Source organism: Pristis pectinata, unplaced genomic scaffold, assembly GCF_009764475.1.
Source record: "Pristis pectinata isolate sPriPec2 unplaced genomic scaffold, sPriPec2.1.pri scaffold_99_arrow_ctg1, whole genome shotgun sequence".
Taxonomy (NCBI): domain Eukaryota; kingdom Metazoa; phylum Chordata; class Chondrichthyes; order Rhinopristiformes; family Pristidae; genus Pristis; species Pristis pectinata.
The window spans coordinates 58,515-79,488 of record NW_026262580.1 but is presented as its reverse complement, the minus strand read 5'-3'; the positions used below and the strand labels follow the sequence as shown (position 1 = coordinate 79,488).

The 20,974-nt window shown below is 47.5% G+C and overlaps 1 protein-coding gene across 1 annotated transcript; it reads left to right on the top strand.

The window, feature by feature from the left end:
• Positions 1 to 1,426: 1,426 nt before the first annotated feature.
• On the top strand, positions 1,427 to 17,371 carry LOC127567293 (C-type lectin mannose-binding isoform-like). The gene is made up of 5 exons (XM_052009987.1): positions 1,427 to 1,532; positions 7,418 to 7,572; positions 7,952 to 8,092; positions 8,838 to 8,949; positions 17,193 to 17,371. The coding sequence occupies exons 1-5, from the start codon at positions 1,478 to 1,480 to the stop codon at positions 17,369 to 17,371; spliced, it is 642 nt and encodes a 213-aa protein (XP_051865947.1). The 5' UTR covers positions 1,427 to 1,477.
• Positions 17,372 to 20,974: the final 3,603 nt, after the last annotated feature.

Here is a 20,974-nt window from a genome sequence, read left to right as displayed (position 1 = left end):
AAGATATACCCCAGGTTAGTAGGGGAAGCAATGGAAAAGATTGCTGAAGCATTGATAATGATATTTGGGTCCTTCCTGGCTGCAGGAGTGGTATTGGAAGATTGGCGGATGACAAATTTTGTTCTCCTGTTCAAGAAAGGTAATAGGGATAATCCTGGTAATTATAGAACAATGAGTCTTAAGTCAGCAAGCTATTGAAGCAGATTCTTAGAGGCAGAATTTATGAGTATTTGGAGAAGCATAGTCTTATTAGGGACAGTCGGAATGGCTTTGTGAGGGGCAGGTCGTGCCTCACAGCCTAACTGAGTTTTTTGAGGAGCTGAAAAAACAAATGGATGAAGGTAGAGTGTTGAATGTTTTGTATATGTACATTAGTAAGGTGTTTGACAAAGTTCCCCATGGTAGGTTCATCCAGAAAGTTAGAGGAGAGACCTGGCTGCGTGGATTCAGATCTGGCTTGCCCACAGACAGCAGAGGGTGGTAATAGATGGAGAGTATTCTGCCTGGAGGTCGGTGACTAATGGGGCTCTGCAAGGATCTGTTCTGGCACCTCTGCTCTTTGTGATATTTATAAAGGCTTGGATGAGGAAGTGGAGAGATGGGTTGGTAAGTTTGCAGATGACACAAAGGTTGGAGGTGTTCAAGAGACCACCTGCTCTGCCTTTGGAGTGTGAAGTGAATGGGAAACAAGAGAAAATTCAGAGAAAGAAAGGGCCATTTGGCCCATCAATCCCAATCCACTGGAGTTCTGATGGACTCCTTCCCACATCATGTTAGTGCAGGGATCTCCCTGAGCTGTGCCTGAAAAAGCATCAAGCATCAAGCAGTCCATTATCTCCCCATCCTTCCATGCTCCTTCTGAGCAGACTTCACTCTAGCTCCTTGTTGGAAAGTGACCATGAATCTAAATTGAACAAGTTCCTTACAAATGGATTACAAACTTCCCTGAGTCAGTGACAGAGGGAGACTTTCCCAGTTGGAATTTGAGGGAAAACAGACCAGAGCAAGTATGTGAGTGAGGTGGTCTGTGTATGTTATGTGTTGTTTTTGAATTATTCACCTGAATATTACATCCTATTTATTCTTGCTGATAATATTCATTGAACTCTAATATCATAAACACACAATGGGATGATAAATGTTTTCTGCAGCCTCCATTTCTCAGTGTTCAGTTACAGTGCAACATTCTACAGTCACACTTGGAGCTCACAAGACATTCCTGTGGTTTCCTGTTCATCGAGTTCTAATCTGTCAGTCAGTGATTGGTCAGCGATAATATTTACATAGATTGGTCCAGCCAATTGGAAGATTGGTCCACTCCACATGTATGGAGCTGCAACAGCATCGGAAATGTCATCGACACAGACAGCTGGGAGAGAGAGAGGTGGGAATGGCAGCAGGATATCCCCACCTTCACTGGGAAACTTGACACTAACGATGAATTGTTTTTTTGTGTTTCAGGTTTGAGGAAAGAAACATGATGCTGGTGTGGGTTTTGGTGCTGACTGCACTGCTCGTCAGTGATGTGGCAGGTAAGGTCCATTGATTCCAGGAGCTTTAGAAATATATTGCTGTGAAGAATGAATGCACAGGCTCTGTGTTGGGACTGTGTGACATGGGAATTGGAATTTGTTGACATTGGGACTGGCCGGGATGTGGTAGGAAATGTCTCTTGTCTGGGATACTCACATTCGAGCTGTTGAATTAGAAGATGAGTCAGAGACTCTCCTACCCATCAGGAGACAGAGATTTCTCCACAGTGATGCTTTGTAGGAAACAAAGTTGACAGAAGAGGGATATTTGACTATCTGTCGGGAACCCAGGGGATGCAGAGAAGGAGGTTCAGCAGTCATTGGTCCAGTGCACCGTGTGCAGTGATCTCCCACCTGTGAGGGTGAGGACAAAGGTTTGAGGGAGGATGGCCAGAGTGCTGGCAATGGTACAGAGGGGTGTGAGGCAGTCCTGGGGGTGGGGAGAGAAGTAGATAAAGAAAGGTTATAGTGTTGGGCAATTTCATAATTAGACTGACACACAATATCGTTTCGAAATGCATAAAGATGCACATGCTGGAAATCTGAAAATAAGGATGTAATTTTGTTTGTTTCAATGAGACAACCTCCTCATTCCGATAAACTAACGAGTATAACTGCAGTCTCCTAATGTCTTCTTGAACGGTGAATCCCCATCCCAGGAATCAGTCTGGTGAACCCTCATTTCACTCCCTCTGTTGCAGGGATCTCCTCCTTGAGGCAGGGAGTCCAGAACTGTGAATGATATTCCAGGTGGGGTCTCCACTGGGCCCCATGTATTCACAGTAAGATGTCTTTCCTCACCCACACAAATGCACACAATAAAGACAAACGTACCGTTTGTCTGCAGCTCCATGTTAACCTGCACATTAACTTTCAGTGATGCAGGTGTTCTGCTAAACAGTCACCTCGTCTGCATTTGGTCTCACCAATGTAAAGGAAGCCACACTTGGAGCACTGAAAGCAGTCGGTGATATTAAGGGAGGTGTTGATGAATCTCTCTCTCACCTGAAAGGACTGTTTGGGTCCCTGGATGGAGGTGATGGAGACTGTGTAGGGGCAGGTGTTGTACCTACGGCGGGGGCAGTGGAAAGTTGCCAGGGTGGGAGCGGGATGGGTCGGGGTGGGGGAGTGAACTAGGGAGTCGCGGAGAGAATGAGCCCTGCAAAAGGCAGAAAGGGGTGGGGAGGGGAAGATATGCTTGGTAGTGGGTTCCCATTGGAGATGGCAGAAGTGGCGAAGAATGATGTGTTGGATACGTAGGCTAGCGGGATGAAATGTGAGGAGAAGGGGTACCCTATCCCTGTTGGGTCTGGGAGGAGTGTGGGATGAGATCGGGGGTGCGGGAAATGGCAGAGATATGGTTGTGAGCTCTTGGTGGGCAAGCCCCGATTAGAAAAGAAGTTGGACATCACGGATGTCCTGGAGTGGAAAGCCTCATCATGGGAGCAGATGTGGCTAAGGAGGAGAAATTGAGAAAAAGGGATCACATCCTTGCAAGAGACAAGGTGGGAGGAGATGTAATCGATGTAGCTGTGGGCGTCAGTGGGTTTGTAGAAACCAGTGCTGCATTCGGTGCTCCAAGTGTGGCCTCCTCTACATTGGTGAGACCAAACGCAGAATAGGCGAGTGTTTCGCACAACATCTGTGCTCTGTCCGTAACCGCGATCTACATCGCCCCATTGCCAGTCACGTCAACTCCCCCTCCCACTCCATCAGAGATATGTCAGTCCTCGGCTTCCTCCACTGCCAGGAGAATTCCAAGTGCAAACTGGAGGAACAGCAGCTCATTCTCCATCTTGGAACCTTACAGCCAAATGGCATGAACATCGAATTCTCCCACTTTAAGTAATCCCCACCCCACTTCCCCACACTCCTCACCCACCCCCCACCCTCACACATGCTTCCTCTTTTCTTCCCTTTCCTAGCCTATCTTGCTTTTTTCTAACACCCTTTTTTTCTCTCTCCTTACCTTTGACCCATCCCCCGGTGATCTGCTCTCCCTTCCTCCCCCACACCTGCCTATCACTATCTCTTAACTGCATCTACGTATCACCACCTTGTGCCCACCCGTCTCCCCTCTTTTGTCCACCTATCACTGCTCTGCTTTTCCCTCCTATATACTGGGCTTCCCCTTTTCCTATCTTCAGTCCTGAAGAAGGGTCCTGACCCAAACATTGACCACCTGCTTTTCTCCACGGATGCTGCCTGGCCTGCTGAGTTCTTCCAGCATCATAATGTCTTTCAACCAGTAAACGCTGTTGTGAAGAGGGATCTCGGTGTGGTGGTTCCTGAAGTGCAGAGAGGTTGATGCAGGGAGAGTGAGCAGTGAGGAAGCCAAGTGATGTATCGGCTGTAATTGTTGGAAAGTTGGAGAAGAAAGTCTTGCTGATACTTTACAGGGTTTGAGTGAGGCCCCTTTGGAGTGTGTGGTTTTTGTCCCTGGACCTGAACAAGGACACACTCACCATGGAGACAGCGCACCATCGATCCACTCTGTTAGAATCTGAGGAAAGTTATGTGCGAGAGGGAGGCCCCTTGGCCCATTGTGTCGGTGCGGGTGGAAACTCAACACAACCCACCTCACAGCCCTGTGTCCGTTGCACTGATGGTCACAGCTCCTCAAATGTACATCTCAGTGTCTGAGTACTGTTAAATGTGATGGGGTTTCTGCCTCTACCGCCCTTTCAGGCAGACAGTTCCAGACACCCACCACCCTCTGGGTGAAAATATTTTCCACATCTGCCCACTGACCCTTTGAACAATGACTTGAATCCACCCCCTTGGCTTTTGATCTCTCTGCAGAGGGAAATATGTCCTTCCTTTTCTCCTCAACTCAGTCCCTGATCATTTCATATGATTCAGTGAAGTCTCCTCCAAACGTCCTCTATTCCAAAGAAAACATTCCCAGTTTATCCAACCTTTCCACCGGGCTCCAATTTCCCAGTTCGTACATCGAAATGAACAACACTGTGTGGGAGAGGGACACAGAAACAGCTGTGATGGGGGAGGGAGCAGGCACGGGAAGAGTGGCTGCAGCTGACCTCACTGACTCAGTGAGTGAGCGAGTGAGTCTGCTCAGCACTCCCAGCGCTGCTCCGCTCGACACAGTCCCCGACTGTTGCAGCTTGACTTGGGGTGTGGGGAGAGGAGGCACACGGAAATACCCCGTTCCCACCCGGCAGAAGATGCCTTCAGCCCTGCACCAGCTGGTAACTCCATCCTGCCTGTCTCCCAAACATTGCCACATATGTACGGGCTGTACAGGAGTCAGGTGCTTGGAACCTGGGGAGGACCTGTCATTAAATACAGATCTAGCCTCACCTTCCTGCTCTGATATGCCATGTCTCAGTGAATAAGGGAAAACATTTTTAACCATGTTGTGATCTGTCCTTCGAGGTTTAATGATCAGTGTCATTCACTGCCAAGTCTCTCCACTCCTCCAACACCACTCGATATCCTCAATACCACTCAGTAGTGTAACGTACAGATGTAGTGTAACCTCATCATTAACTTTCTAAATTCACCTTCACCTCAACCCTTCTCTCACCACTGAGTGTACAGCTGAGTTTTTGTTCCCAGCTCGATTCAAGTGAAACTCATTCAGACTGAACAGCTCCCTCTTTCACCACCATAGGGACCAATGCTCTTTGAATAGAAACCCATCTTCCTCACACCAGTCTTTCAGCTACATATTCAACCCTTTGATTGATTTATTTAAGCTGATGGTGTTTTGTGCCCAGCTGGTAAACCAGTGGGTGTGGGTCTGCTTTTTAAGTTGGACCCAAGCTGCTCATACTCCTTCAGCAGATCCTCAACTTCAGCCCTTTAATGTCAATGGTTCCCAGAAGGACGAGGACAACTGCATCATTTCCCTCCCATCCCAGGTTCCTTTGCAGCCCCGAGGAGATGTCCTTAACTCTGGCACAGAGAGGCAAGTGGACTGAGGGGACTCCCTTGCTTCCAGACCAGGACCTCACTCTGTCCAGACAGTGTAGTAGCTGGTGTGCAATGGCCACTTCATGTTGAAACAACGAATGTGAGAATTATCAGAAACATGGGTGATGAACTTAGAGGATGGGTAAGTATGTGGAACGATGACGTGGTGGCCATTCCAGAGACTTGGCTGTCGCAAGGGCAGGAATGGCTTCTGGATATTCAGGGGTTTAGATGTTTCAAAAGGGTCAGGGACGGAGGGAAAAGAGGTGGGGGAGTGGCTTTGTTAATCAGGGACAGTGTAGAAAGGGAGGATGTCCTACAGGAATCATCCACTGAGTCAGTGTGGGTGGAAGTCAGAAACAGGAAGGAAGCAATCACTCTATTGGGAGTATTCTATAGACCCCCCTGATAGCAGCAGAGATGCCAAGGAGCAGATCAGGAGGCAGATTTTGGAGAGGTGCAAGAATAACAGGGTTGTTGTCATCGGTGATTTCAACTTCCCTAATATTGATTGGCACCTCCTCAGTGTAAAGGGGACAGCTGGGGCGAAGTTTATTCGGTCTGTACAGGAATGATTCCTGAAACAGTATGTGGACAGGCCGACTAAAGGAGAGGCCATTCTGGACCTGGTACTAGGCAATGAGCCAATCAGGTTTCAGATCTCTCGGTGGGAGAGCATTGTGAAGATAGCGTCCATAACTCCTTGACTTTTACCATTGCCTTGGAGAGGGATAGGAGCAGACGATATGGGAATGTATTTAACTGGGACAGGGGGAATAAGGCAGGAACTTGTTCAAGTTACTTTATTGTCATTCATCCATGCTATAAAAACACATGGCAGAACGAAATGTCGTTTCCCCCAGACTCACACAACATACAATAAACATAAACGAATAACAAAAAACAAAAAAAAATTGTGCAAATAAAAATAGTGCAAAAAAGCAGTATATACAAAATACAAATTTAGTGCAGAGTTAGTGCAAAACCAAGTTGGACGAAGAGAAATACAAAGGTCAGCATGCTGTACTAATTGTCTAAACATGTTCAGCAGCAGCCAAAGTTCTTATACAACGTTGTGCAAACCAGGGCTTTTGACACGACATTTGTCTACCAGGGTATTCAGGAGCCTGACAGCCTGGGGGAAAAAGCTGTTGTGCAATCTAGTAGTTCTGGCCTGGATGCCAGAATGGCAGTGGGACAAGTAGGTCATGGGAAGGATGAGAAGGGTTGTCTATGATTCTGTAAACTTTATGTGTGCATCGTGTATTGTAAATATCCGAGATATGGAGCGGGCAAGGAGGATGTCAAGGGCAAGGAGGATGTCAAGGACAAGTTTTTTACACAGAGAGTGGTGGGTGCGTGGAATGCACTGCCTGCAAGAGGTTATAGGGGCAGATAGATTAGGGACATTTAACAGACTCTTAGATAGACACATGATTGATAGAGAAATGGACTGCTATGTGCGAGGGAAGGGTTAGATAGATCTTGGAGCAGGATAAAATATCAGCACAGCATTGTGGGCCAAAGGACTTCTATGTTCTATTATGCACCAATACCGTCCAGCCCTCTGGGAGGCAAATCCTTCTCGATCCTGATAAACAGCCTCAGAAGAGGAAGTGTACAATCTTCCTTTAACACCTCCGTGCTGAATGTCCTTGATTAACCCATTCCTCAGATCCTTTCCCAACAACTTGCCCACTCCCAACATCGGGCTGATTAGCCTGCAGTTCCTCCATCTGTCCCTTTGCTCCTTTTACAAGTGCAGGACTGGGGGAGATCATGTCAGTACTGTATTAAACACTAGACTGGGCACAGCTACAGCTGGTGCTCCTTCCTCCCCTCGAACCCTGACCTTCTGTGTGTCCATCAAGGTCCGGTGCTGTGACTATTTGGGGCTAGTGCTTTGATTATTGCACTTGGTTTAAATCCTAATTCTCTTTCACTGAAAGGGAGAAACAATTCCTTGGAAGTGAAAGAAACTCAGAGAGACATTGGAAAACATGAAATATCCAGAGGACCCTGTGATGAAAACTGGTTTTATTTTCCTCCTTTAAACTCCTGTTACCGGTTTTTCAGTGACAAGAAGACATGGCTGGAAGCTGAGGTAAGTCCCTGAAACCAGTGAATGCTCTGGGAAGCCTGGGGAATATTGGTCTCTGCTGGTTCATTCCCATGAACTCACAGCACAGCCTCTCGTTGAATTGCCTGTGATGAGTCCCTGTGTTCCAGGGTGCACTTCACTGCGGCCGTGGGCTCTGGTTTCTATCAGTCGGATCAGTGGGTGAAATATTGGGGATTTTAGGGGAAACTCCACATCCAGGAGTTAAGACAGTGCTGGTTTTGACACCAAAGACTTTGAAGAACAAGAAATCTGTTTCATGTGAACAACATTGCTGAATTTCCAACATCAGGTTGGACGATTTATTTAGGGGCCTGTACAATGCTGATTCTCAGCAACAGATAAAAATTTCTTTTGTTTCAAGGAGTTCTGCAATCACCACCCACATTATGGACAGTTGGCTTCTGCGACCTCGAGCGAACTCAACAACTTCATTACCAACGTGGTCGACGCTGTGAACAGAGACAAGCCACAGGCATGGATTGGCCTGAATGACAGAAGCAAGGTACAGTTAACGATGATATGTTACATTACCAGCACAGATAGAATTACACATGACATCCCGCAGAGTAACAGGTTGTGGCAGTGCAGTGGTTAAGTTACTGGATGGTATCCTAATGATCCAGGGACATGAGTTTGATCCCATTCCAGCAGCCGGAGAATTTGGATCCAAGTAAATAAAATGCAATAAATCTGGAGTAAAAAGTTACCATCAGTAACGGTGACGATGAAACTCCCAGACTGTTGTAAAAACTCATCCGGTTCACTGTTGTTCTTCAGGGTAAGGAATCTGCCATCCTTCCCCAGTCTGGCCTTGCCAAGACTCCAGAGATCCCTCAATGTGTGGACTCTTACCTGCCCTCTGAAATGGTCAGAGGATGATCAGGGAAGGACAATAAATGCAGGTCTGGCCAGTGTCACCACTTCTTGTGAACAAATCAAATCCCACATGTTTCTGTCCCTGTTTATGCTCCACATGAGCCTCCTCTCACCCTCCTTTATCTAACACGATCAGTGTGACTTTCCTTTCTCCCTCAGATCCGGTTTCTTTTGTTCCAAGGATTCTGTTACTTCCATGAGATTTCCCCCACCCTGCCAGTCCATCATTTAAAATCTCATTCACTGCCCTCTTTGTCCTGGCTGCTCGTATTCTGGTCTCACTCCGGCTCAGGTAAAGCTCCACCCTGTACCGTTAAGGGGCAGGTTACTCAGCATTCCCACAGAGATAATCATTGATTTATATCCCACAGGAAGGGACTTACACATGGATTGATGGATCTACATACAGTTACCACAACTGGGCAAAGGGTGAACCAAATAATATTGATAACAATGAACACTGTGTGAACATTCATCGTTACCGTAAGTGCAAAAGTGACAGGAAAGTTATTTTTTGTAAGCTGATTTTAGACAGTATTGAACTGGAGGTTATCTTAACAGATCTGCTGTTACTCAGAGCAAGGGAACCAATCCCATGAGTCCTGTGCTTGGTAGAACTGGACTGACTGCACTGCAGCTAGAGAAGGATATATGGGATGTAATGCAGGGGTCAGGGGAACAGATAATGAGTGTAACTGTTCAAGGGGAATATACAAGGGGTGTAACACTGGAGTGAGGAAGGTACAATGTGAGACGGAACATAAAGTAAGAACTGAACACAGCGATGAACGTGAAAAGAATGCCCTGGATTACTGAAGCATAAAAACTAAAAGCAGAAACATTCTGCTCAACCTCTGTATAACCCTGGTTAGACCGGACATACTGTACTGTGAACCGTTCCATTACACTGTTACATAAAGGACTGAGAGGCATTGGAGCTGTGAACTTATCACAAAGCACAGAGGCAGGGAAGATCCAACAGGCTGAGGCTTGTTCTCCACAAGAGAGAAGATTGAGGGGTGACCAGCCAGGGCCATTTTCACTGTGAAGGATTTATAGGGTGGATGTAGAGAGGATGTTTCCTCCTGTGTGTGGAACCAGGTTCACGGGTCATCAATGTAAAATAGTCACCGATAAATCAAAGAGAGAACGAAGGAAAATCTTGACAGGTGTGGTGGCAGGTGGAGCTCAGGACCACAAGCAATCGAGGCAGAGAGCACAGATGCACTTAAGGGAGAGGGAGGTGGAGAAAGGAACAGACGGATCTGTTGATGGGCTTGGATGAAGGGAGGGGGGAGGCTGGTGTGGAGCAGTAACATGAGCACGGATCCCGTGGGCCGAGTGCTCTGTTTCTGTGCTCCACGTGCAAGGGAACACCCTAATTCTGCACACACCGGGTGTAACGCTGCAGATATCAGAATGTGCACGGGTGTAAAATTCCCAGATTTAGAAACTAAATTGGTTGCAGAAGTTCCAGCTCCAGAGAATCCAGCTCTGCTCCCATTGTGTGAGCTCCATGGGATGGGGAGGGCTCAGTTTATCTCTGATGGGACAGGTGTGTTGTCCAGCCCACGCAGGGAGTTCCAGCCCAGGGTGAGCCCAGCCACTTCAGTCTGGAACAGTCCAAAATCTCAGTGAATATTGTGAGGTGTCAGGTCTCAGCAACACCCACTCTGACTGCACACGGCACCACAACAGGAAGTGACTCCCTTTATTTACAAGGCAAACTCATGGATCAAGAGTCTGGGAAAATTCATGGCTCACAGAGGCTGACTCAAATAGATGAAACATTTTGATTAAACTGAAAAAAGAAAATGCCGGAACCACTCAGCAGGTGAGGCAACATCTGTGGAGAGAGGAACAGAGATAACATTTCCGTCAATGACCTTCCTGTTTCTCTCTCCACACACGCTGCCTGGGTATCTGAGTGTTTTCCAGCATTTATTTCACATATCCAGAATTTACCTGGACTAACAGGTAACTGTTGGATTTCTTTTCCCTGCTTCAAGGTGACGGTACTTGGAATGATGAATCCTGTGACCTGAAAATTGGTTTTGTTTGTTCCTACAAACTGTATTGTGATTAGAAGATTCCAGAACCGTCCGCTCATCCTTTCCAGCAGTGGATTCAGTGCCTTGATTTCTCTGTAGCCGCTCCCACTGCCTGTGGTGACTGTACTCACTTAGCTTCTCAGCCAATAATAAAAAAAGTTGCATCTTGAGCTGTGTGTGTGGTGCTGTGTGAGTCCAGTTTCTTGCAGCCTTCCTGTCCCACTGTTGCTTCCCCCCACCTCTGCACTCAGTGCTGCACTGAGGAGAAGGCAGTACAGACTTTGCAAAATTAACTCTTTTCCTTCGGCCGCACCTGGTGGGTCGGGTCCTGGTCACGGCGCATTGGAGTGAAATAAAGGCTCTGGAGAGGGTATAGAGGGGATTTACTGGAATCGTTGCAGGGAACGAGGTTTTACAATACTGTGGATGGGCTGCAGAAGATGAACTGGGCCCAGAAATTCCTCTGTACAACTGCAAGAAAACCTCTGCTGTCTGTTTAAAAATCAACTCGAGCATGGGTTGGGCAATTTTGCAAACAATGCTGGGTTCTTGACACATGTCTGGACATGATCTGATGGAACTCAAGCCTTGCCCAACTCTCTAATCAATGTGCTGAGGGAAGATGGGGCCCTGGGAGTTGAGGAATTTCCTGAACTGATATTGAAAGTGAATGAGATGGTGGGAACAACTCAACATTAAACCACTCTGACCCACCTGGGTAGATTCACTCTTCTCACTCTTGCTTTCCATTCACTGAGCCGGCATTCAGTCCTCCAGTCAGTCAGCAAACTATATGACGCTGTAGTCTACACACTTACTCCAGGGGCTGCCCACAGTACAGCCGGGTTGTATCCTACACACTGAACAGCCCTGGGGTTGCTTTCTGCACTGGCCGTGGATCAGCAGGCCACTGACAGTACAAACCGAGGGGAGGGGAGAGTCGCTGTTACCTGCAGCACACAACAAGTAACAAACACTCAGTGGGTCGCCTGACTGTGGGCAGCTGTGTTCTCCACCGAACCGCTCAATGTCAGCGGCATCAGTGACACTGGGATATGTCCCGATAGGGAGTTAATGCAAGTTTTATTTATTTAGGTGAAAGGCTGATCTTGGTCTCTGAACCCTGATCAGAAGCAGGAATGAAATTGGAAGCAGGTTATGTAGCAACTGTGGAGAGAGAGATTAGAAATGCAACTCATTGACCTAAACATGATATTTTCTCCCGGTGACATTACTGAGGATGCTCAGTTCTGAGTTTTTCCACTTCAAGTTTCCAGTATTTGCTTTTGTTTCAGGAGCAGGGACCTGGGCAGATGTCCCTTGTTCAAGGTTCTGTGTCACAGTTGTACCAACCTCAACAGTAGATCCGTGTAGAATTATGTTTTAAAACACAATCAAACACACTTTCATTGCTGAGAAGCTCATTGCTCTTTCACTTTCCTCAAATGGTGTTGAAGTGTGTTCAAAACAACACCTAATTACTTCAGTGGTTAGGTGACGTCTTCCAGAAAGAAGGACAAGGGGAGCAGGTGCACAGCAACCCCTCCCACAGCTTCTCCTCCAAGTTATGTTTCCAAGTCAGGCTGATGTGGGGTCATTTCTTCATCGTCACCAGGCTTACATCCTGGAACACCTGACCCAACAATGTGGGAACACCTTCATGACAAGAATGCAGCAGTTCAAGGCAATCTCTCCCCACCACCTTGTTCAGGGCAATAAGGGATGGACAACAAGTACGGGCCTTTCCAGAGACACCATAAATTCATCAACAGAAGTCAACCACAACAAAGTCTGAATTGGCCCAGTCACGCTCAGACCTTGGACTCCCCAACACAAGCCAACACTTTCAACCACTGTAACTGGCCCAAATCTCAAAGGAACACCAGCCTTGTGGAACTGTACGTCACCGGGTTGGGAGACTGCTGGGCACAGGAAGGACAACGATACACAGTATGGGAACACACACTGAACAAACACTGCTACAGGCTCCTACAGGAGCACCTGTGGTCATTATGTCAGTTCCTTCATCCCAGAAACCAACCTAGTGAACCTTCTCTGCCCTCCTCCAGTATAAGCAGATCCTTCCTCACACATGGAGCCCAAAACTGCACATGTACTCCAGGTGCACTTTCACCTGTACCCTGTAAAAGTGCAAAACTTCCCCACTTATACTCCATACTCCTTGCAATAAAGGCCAACATCCCATCAGCTTCCCAAGTACTTACTGTACCTGTATGCTAACTCTGTGTTTCATCTACTCCACTCCCTGAGCCTTTTGCGACACAACATTCAGTCGTCTCACTCTGTTCAAGTGATGTTTTGCTTGTTCACTCTTCCTTCCAAGGTGGATAACATCACATTTTCCCACACCAGACTTCATCTGCTACCTCCTTGCCCACTCACCATGTCCCTTTGCAGGCTGTGTGCTCCCCACAACTTGCAAACCCACCCATCTTTGTATCATCAGCAAATCTGCTCAAGTCCTTCATACCCAGTCCCTTCATCCCAGTCTGAACTGTAGATTATAAATAGTTGAGACCCAGCATTGATCCTTGTGGCATTGCACTGGTTACTGAGCGCCAATCCAAAACTGACCCATTTATCCCAACCCCCCTTTCTGTCAGTTGGACATTTCTCTCTCCATGGCAACACATCTCCCCCAGGCCTGTGTCCTCTTACCTTGGGCACAAGAGTTTGGGGGGTTGGTGGGATGTGGATGGAAGTGAGAGATCTAGTCAAGAGGCGGCTGTTTTACCGAGTGGGTCAGAGAAATATACACACACAACTCACATGTAACTAAACTCACCCTGGAAATCTTCACCTCCATAATAGCCCAGAGTGCCCACAGGTAGTGAGAGGCCAGGACATACTTTAAAATGCAATATGTTGCATTGTCAAAGACAACCTGTCACCGGTCCAAGAACACCTCCTCACACACTGACATTCTTTTTTGAAACAGACTGCTGCTTTTAAATCTGGCCTCACCACTGGCTCATCAACCAGTAAGCCATCCCCAGGCTCACTCTGTGTGCACGGGCCTCAGTTACACAGGACTAGAGAGCAGCTCCAAGGATTCGGTGGCTTTTGCATCTTTACAATGTCTCTGTTAATAGTTAATGGTAAAGCACACAACAAAATCCCTCATGGCAGGCTGTGCCAGAAGATGAAGGCACATGGATTCGATGGTGACTTGGTCGATTGGATTCAAAACTGTCTTAGCAATAGAAGACAGGATAGCGTGGATGGGTGTTATTCTGACAGGTTGTCTGTGTCCAGTTCAGTTGGAATCAGTGCTGGTATATTGATATAGATGCCTAAAAATGGCAGATGGAGTGTCGTCCAAACAAGTGTGAGGCATTGTACTTTGGGAGGTCCAATGTCAGTGGAAAGTATACGGGACCCTGAGAAGCAATGATGTACAAAGGGATCTTGGGGTGCAATCTATAGCTCTCTCAAAGTGGCAGCACAACTTAATAGGGTGCTGAAGAATGTGCAGGGCATGCTTGCCTTCATCCATCAGAGCAGTGATGTACAAGTTGGCAAGTCATGTGGCAGTTGTGTAAAACTTTGTTTAGGCCACATTTGGAACATTGTGTGTCGTTCCCGTTGCCAAATTACACGACGGATGGGGAGGCTGTCAAGAGGGTGCAAAAGAAGTTCATCAGGAAGTTGCCCGGAATACAGAGTATTATCTGTAAGGAGAGGTTGGAAAACTTGGATAGTTTTCTCTGGAGAGGAGGTTGAAGGTGATCTGATCGATGTATATAAAATATGAGAGACATAGATCGGGAAGAGAGCCAGAGCCTTTTACCCCCAGGGTGGAAATATCAAATACTCGAGGGCACAGCTTTAAGGTGAGAGGGGGACAAGTTTAAAGGAGAGTTAAATAGGCAAGTGTTTGCGCAGAGAGTGGAAGGTGCCTGGGAAGTACAGCCAGGGGAGGTGGTGGAAGCACATGTGATCATAAAGATTAAGAGGCATTTAGACAGACCATGAACAGGCAGGAAATGGAGGGATACAGACCGTGGGCAGACAGATAGAATTAGTTTAGATTGGCATCATGGTCAGCACATACACTGGGTCTGTTCCTGTGCTGTACAGTTCCATGTTCTCTCTTGTCATTGCGAACTTCCTGTGTCCATCTCCCTGTCAAGCTAGTTGAAATCCACCTCCACACAACCAAACCGCCCACAGGACGTGGGTCACAAGTCCATGAGGTGCACCCATCAGGCCTGTACTGTCCGCCTCCCCCAGGAATCTAAAGCCCTCTCTCCTGCACCATCTCTCCGACCATGTATTTATCTGTGCTTTCCACCTGTTTCTATACTGACAGGCAGGAGTTTACCACCTGAGGTTCCTGTTCCTTTATCTCTTTCCCAGTTCTTCAAATTTACCTGCAGGAGTTCATCCCTTTTTCTGTCGGTGTCATTGGTACCGATATGGACCTCAACCTCTGACTGTTCACCTTCCCCTCCAGAACTGTCTGTGGACACTGTGATATCCTTAACCCTGGCACCAGGGGGCAACAAGCACCAAGACCTCACTTGGCTGGCAGTGAGGGGGGCCACTCAGTCAGATCCTTCCTATAGAGACAAAATATCATACCCAATGTACGTTCCCTCAGGCCAGCTGTGGTGGGGAAGTACCAGTCACCCACCACTTCATAATCGGTGGATTTCCAAAGAGGGTGTGGAGAAAGATACAAGGGTCTGTGTCCTGGTTCATCCCCAACAGCTGCATGACAGAGGACTCTCTGATCTACGGGCTGTTCTCAGGGACACGCACTGAGACAGACATCAAGTGTTTCTGGAAGATCATCAGGTTGGTGAAAGACACTTTCATCTGCCCAAAACACGTTGGTCTGCCTGAAACTTGTTGGTCTTCCAGCACAGCGAGATGTCTGTAAGGAAATGCTGATGACTGGCACATTCCAGGCTGCAGGAGTACGTGCTGAGGGATGCAGCCAATGTAAAGGCTCTCACAGTCTAGGCTCCCTCTGCTACCATACATGGAGATGCTGAGTTGGGTGGGGAAGCCCCTCAAACGTTGCAATGGTGGTATGGTTTAAAAAAAATGAGTTAACACTACTGAATGTATGGACCATGAATGTATAAAGTTTTGCACTGTTGATACTTTTATAATACTTGTTGTGACTAGTGTTTATTTTTGAAATATCAAAAAAGTTAATCAGAAGTGGGTGCTTGGAGGAGGAAAAGTAACATTTTTTTCACTCCTGAACAGCACGTGGGTCTGTCTCCAGCTCTGTATTTTTCTAGTAAAAGTTATTACTGAGCGAAGGAGAATAGAGATAGTCAGATAAGAGAAGAGAGAGAGGGTAATAATTGAGAGAAAGAGGAACAGAGAGATAATGAGAGAGAGAGTGTGAAAGATCAAGACAGACAGATACATAGAGACAGAGAATGAGAGAAAGTCACAGAGACAGAGACACAGAGACAGAGGAATAGTGAGAGAGAGTATTAGACAGAGACAGATGGACACACAGCAAGAGAGGGATTGAGAGAGAAAGACAGAAGAGAGTGCAGTATGTTCAGTGCTGCAGTTCATTGTGTTTATCTGCCTTTCGTTGCCATGGTGCCGGCTCACCAGCAGGTAACCAGCAGGGGGAGCCTGGAGCAGTAAATGAAAAGATGGCTGCATGCAGGTGAACAGCACCTTGCTCTTCCTCCTGCTCTGTTTTATTAAAGTGGTGATGACTGAGGGAAAGAGAACAAAGTAGAGAGATAGAAAGAGAGGATGGGGAGATAGAGAGATACAATATAGAGAAAGAACTGCAGGCAGTAACAACTGCTTTAGCTCCACCAATAGCTTTCAAGGTAAAAATGTCAGCAATGCTCTCAGTGTGACTAAGTGGGAGCCACTGAGAGGAAAGTGGAAACACACAGGAGGGTTTGAATACTGCAGCACCGTCTTCTCAGGAAGAGAGAAAATGGTGGCTCAAACTCAACAGGCTTCCTCTGCAGCTTGGGGAGTAGAACAAGGCGAGTGAATTCCTGGTGTCCGACTTGGAGAGAAGGCATTGCTTTCCATGTCCAGTGTTATTCCTGAGGTGGGAGACAGTGCTGGGAGTGCAGACATTGAATGCTGCAGTGAGGAAATGAAGGAGCACAATTTTACCCACAGAAAGAGGCTCAGAAGCAGATCGTACTCTCACTAACTTAGTAACTCTGCAGAAGGTGAAAGGTCAGTTGTTTGGTGAGGTTGTACAGAGGTTCGAGGAGTACCTGAACCCACTGACATTAGAGACAGCAGAGAGTTATAAATTCCACAGGTGTAACCAGAAAATGGGAGAATCAGTGAGTGAGGACATCACCGCGCTGAAAGACCTATCAAAGCTCTGCAGCTGTGGAGAGTTGTAGATGGTGCCCTGAGGGACAGGTTTGTGTGTGTTCTGAGGGACAAAAGGATCCAGTCAAAGCTGTTCAGCACACGACACCTCCATTGATTTAGTTTGTAGGACTGTGACTTCCATGGAGATGGATCCAAAACCCCACGGAATTCCCTCCTTCACTGACCACAAATGTAACAGAGGCTCACAGTCAACGGACAACTACCAAAGGTTTGGTCAGATTCAGGGACCACATCACGTGAGCACAAGGTGAACATCCATGTTCCCAATGTACCCGCACTCATTCCTCACACAATTGTTCCTTTAAGGAATCCAAGTCTACACACAGCAGGGGGAAGGACACATGGCAGCAGCTGTAAATCTGAACACAAGGCCCCAGGTGAGGGCACTGTTTCTCATGTGTCACCGGCAGACAGATCTCTCGGAAGTCACAGAGAAGGAATCTGCAAACTTCCGAAATCCTCATTCCTTCCTGTTCAACCCCTGAGCTTGGCCATTCCGATCCATTCCCCACTGGCCGAGCTTCAGAAGTGCATTCCATGCAGGCTGGTTAATGGGGGCATGAACTGTGACTGTAGTTTCCGTTTCTGAGTGAACTGTAACAGTGGGACATGCTGCAATCTCACATGGAGCTCACTGACACACATCCCTCTTCCTGCAATACTGAGTCCTCGGAGGCATCACTGAGAGAAAACTCTGCCTCCCTGATGTCTCTCACTCACTCTGCAATTCAGTGAATCTGGAACAGAGGATCTCAGACAAGAGACATTTCCTACTGCTGGAGTCATCCCCAACTGTCCTCATGTCCACAAATTCCCTTTTCCCACAGTCCTATCGCTGCTCCTGTTTCTCGCCTTTATTTATTTGTTCTTTATTCAGTTCCAGCAGTAATTTCCCTCTGAAGCTGACAGAACCAGCTGACCCTACCTACCACATCACAGACGAGCAATGCACTCAGCACCAAATCCCACTCCAGCATCATATCTGCAGTGAGGTTTCTTCCCTCTGGCCTGAAGCACGGGGGAAGGATTCCTGGAGTCACAGAGTCATAGAGTCACACTGCATGGAAACAGGACTTTTGGCCCACCACGTGCATGCCGACCATCGTGTACCCATCTGGACTAATCCTATTTTCCAGCACTTGACCTGTGGCCTTCTCTGCCTTGGTGATTTTATTGATCATCTTGATATTTCTTACCTGCTGTGAGGGTCTCTGCATCGCCCACCCCCTCAGGCAGAGTGTTCCAGATTCCACCCACCCTCTGGGTGAAAGTATTCTTCTTCAGATCCCCGACAAATCTCCGACCCCCTGCCTTAAACCCATGCCCTCTGGGTTTAGACACCTCTGCTGCTGGGAAACGTTTCTTCCTCTCTACCCTTTCTATTGCCCACATAATGTTTTACACCTCTATCAGGTCTGCCCTCAGCCTCCTCCACTCCCAGGAAAACAGCTCAGCCTATCCAGTCTCCTCATGTCTGAAGTGCTCCATCCCAGGGAACATCCTGGTGAATCTCCTCTGCACCCTCTCCTGTGTCATCACATCTTTCCTCTCGTGTGGTGACCAAAACTGCACATCATACTCCAGCTGTGGTCGAATGAATGTTTTGTAAAGCTGTGCTATAACTTCCCTGCTTTTATATTCACTGCTCTGGCAAATGAATGTACATATCCCGTATCCCCTTGCAATAAGCCCCCTCGTCATTGTAACTCCTGTGACAAGCATCTCTTATTGCCGTATCCACATGTAAAATCTCTCTCACCATTACAACCCCTATGATAACCGCCACTCACCACTATAATCCCCGTGCTATGTCCCCCTCACTACACTGAGTCCACGTTAAGACTCTCACCATCATCATTCCTGTGGTAAGCAGAGCAGTGAGGGCTGAACTGAGGGAACGTTGCGTTTACAGGTCCCAGCTGGACAGATCATCTGGAAGGGGACCTGTCAATGCACCGTTGGGTGGATGCAGGAGATCCTCTGGCATCATTGGAATAAGACCAGCTTTCCCCGTGCCCTGGTCAACACTGATCATTTAACCACTGGAAGACTGGCCCTCTCACTGTCACGTCTTCGGGAAGGTTCACATTGACGGTGAAACCCTTTGGGTCATGGTGAGGATGTGAAAGGCACCATATCAATGCAAGTTGGTGTGTTTTCCAGCAGCAGGCCAGGCAGTGGAAAGGGTCACCAATGATGATGAGGATTCACTGAGATTCCGACTGCATCAAAGCATTTCCACAACGAGAAGAAAACATTGTTCCTGAATTTAAATAACTGGTGCCAAGGAAATAAAGGGAATGAGAAATGAATCAAGATTCAACAGGGAGAGACGACCAGCAGCAGAGTGAGTGGGAGCACAGAGCAACTGAAGGAAAGCTTTGATACTGATCTCTCATCTACATCGGCTGCACAGAACACCAACAGTAATGCTCGGGTGGTGCCTTTCAACATGTTTATGACTCAGCATTAAACACCACGAATCCTTCATCACAAATACTACAGAACAACCTGGTGGTGAGATATTCCACTGTAACCGTGCTCCCGCTAACCTCATCCCGAATCACACCAGCCGGACCACCAATACTATTACTTTCTTCACCAACATCACAGGGGGGAACTAAAAGCGGTGTTTGACCCCCATCCATACTAAAACAACTGAAACTGTTCAAACCACCAAAACATTTAAAATCTTCCTCTGAATGATTCAAACTGTTAGTGGGCTGGGTCTTCAGAAAGGTTCAAATGTCAGACTTGGAGTGAAAAAGGTCGTCATTCTGCTTAGTTCAACTCTGTCAATCTTAGCCTCACCTCCACCCGCAGAGTTCTTTCAACAAGGAGGTGATAAAAGAGCCTCAGCAGCAAATAATTTCTTGGTTAAAATAAAGTCATTCTCAGTTGCTTGTGTGCCCAAGGTTAAGACCAGCCTAGCTCGGCATAAGTGGGTCTGTCCAGAGACAAGGCACTTAGCGCATGAGGTAATGTGGAGACTCTTTGCAGACTGTGGATGTGCGAAGAGGGTGTGGAGAAGGATGCAAGGGTCTGTGTCCCAGTGAGGAAGTAAAGGGTTAAAAACTGTAACCATACCTATAGCTGACAGAAAAAATACCTCGCAAGCAAGAGCATGCAAGCTGCTGACTCAATGCTGTGTCCGGGACCTTGTTGGCAGGCCAATATACTAAACGATAAGGGTGATGGGTGTAATAAGTAGACTGGAGGAAGCTTGTTTTAAACAATGATGGTGATACCTGTCTTTGAATCTCTTGACTATAACTCAATTATGTTGGACAATAGGTGTGATGTCTGTCTTTGGTTCTCTGAGGTCTGAACGAAACTCGTGGAGCCAAATTCATTAAGTGTATGTGACAATATCTGTACAAATCACTGTCTGCTGCTTTGGACTGCGGAGAGCTCTGATAAAGACTCTACATGAGAGTTTGAGGAGAAAAGGTTCTTCAACCTTTGACCACAAGTCCATCAGGCAGTGGTCAGCATGGAACATCCTGCAGGCACTGCAGGATAAGGATACAATGTATATTTTGGGGTTGTTCCCTGAGCAGACTGTCCAGATCATCTGGCAGAATGTCTCATCGCCAGAACTCACCAACAAGCACCAAGACCTCACTTGGCTGGCGGTGAGAGGGGCCCTCCCAGTCAGATCCTTCCTGTATGGTTGGAACCTCACTCCCAGCATGCACTGCCCCCGGGAGGACTGCGCTGGGGACGAGACGGTTGCCCACCTCTTTGCAGGCTGTAGGTTAACGAGGAGGGTGTGGCGAAAGATGCAAGGGTCCTTGTCACATTTCATCCCCAGCGGCAGCATAACAGAGGATTCTCTGATCTACGGGCTGTTTCCGGGGACACACACAGAGACGGACATGGACTGCTGCTGGAAGGTCATCAACTCAGTGAAAGACGCTCTTTGGTCTGCCCGAAACTTGTTGGTCTTCCAGCACTGCGAGTTGTCTGTAGGGGAATGCTGCCGGCTGGCACATTCTAGGCTGCAGGAGTACGTGCGGAGGGACACACTGAAGCTGGGTGCAGCCAACGCAAGGGCTCGGTGGGGAAGGACTACAGCTTAGGGTTCT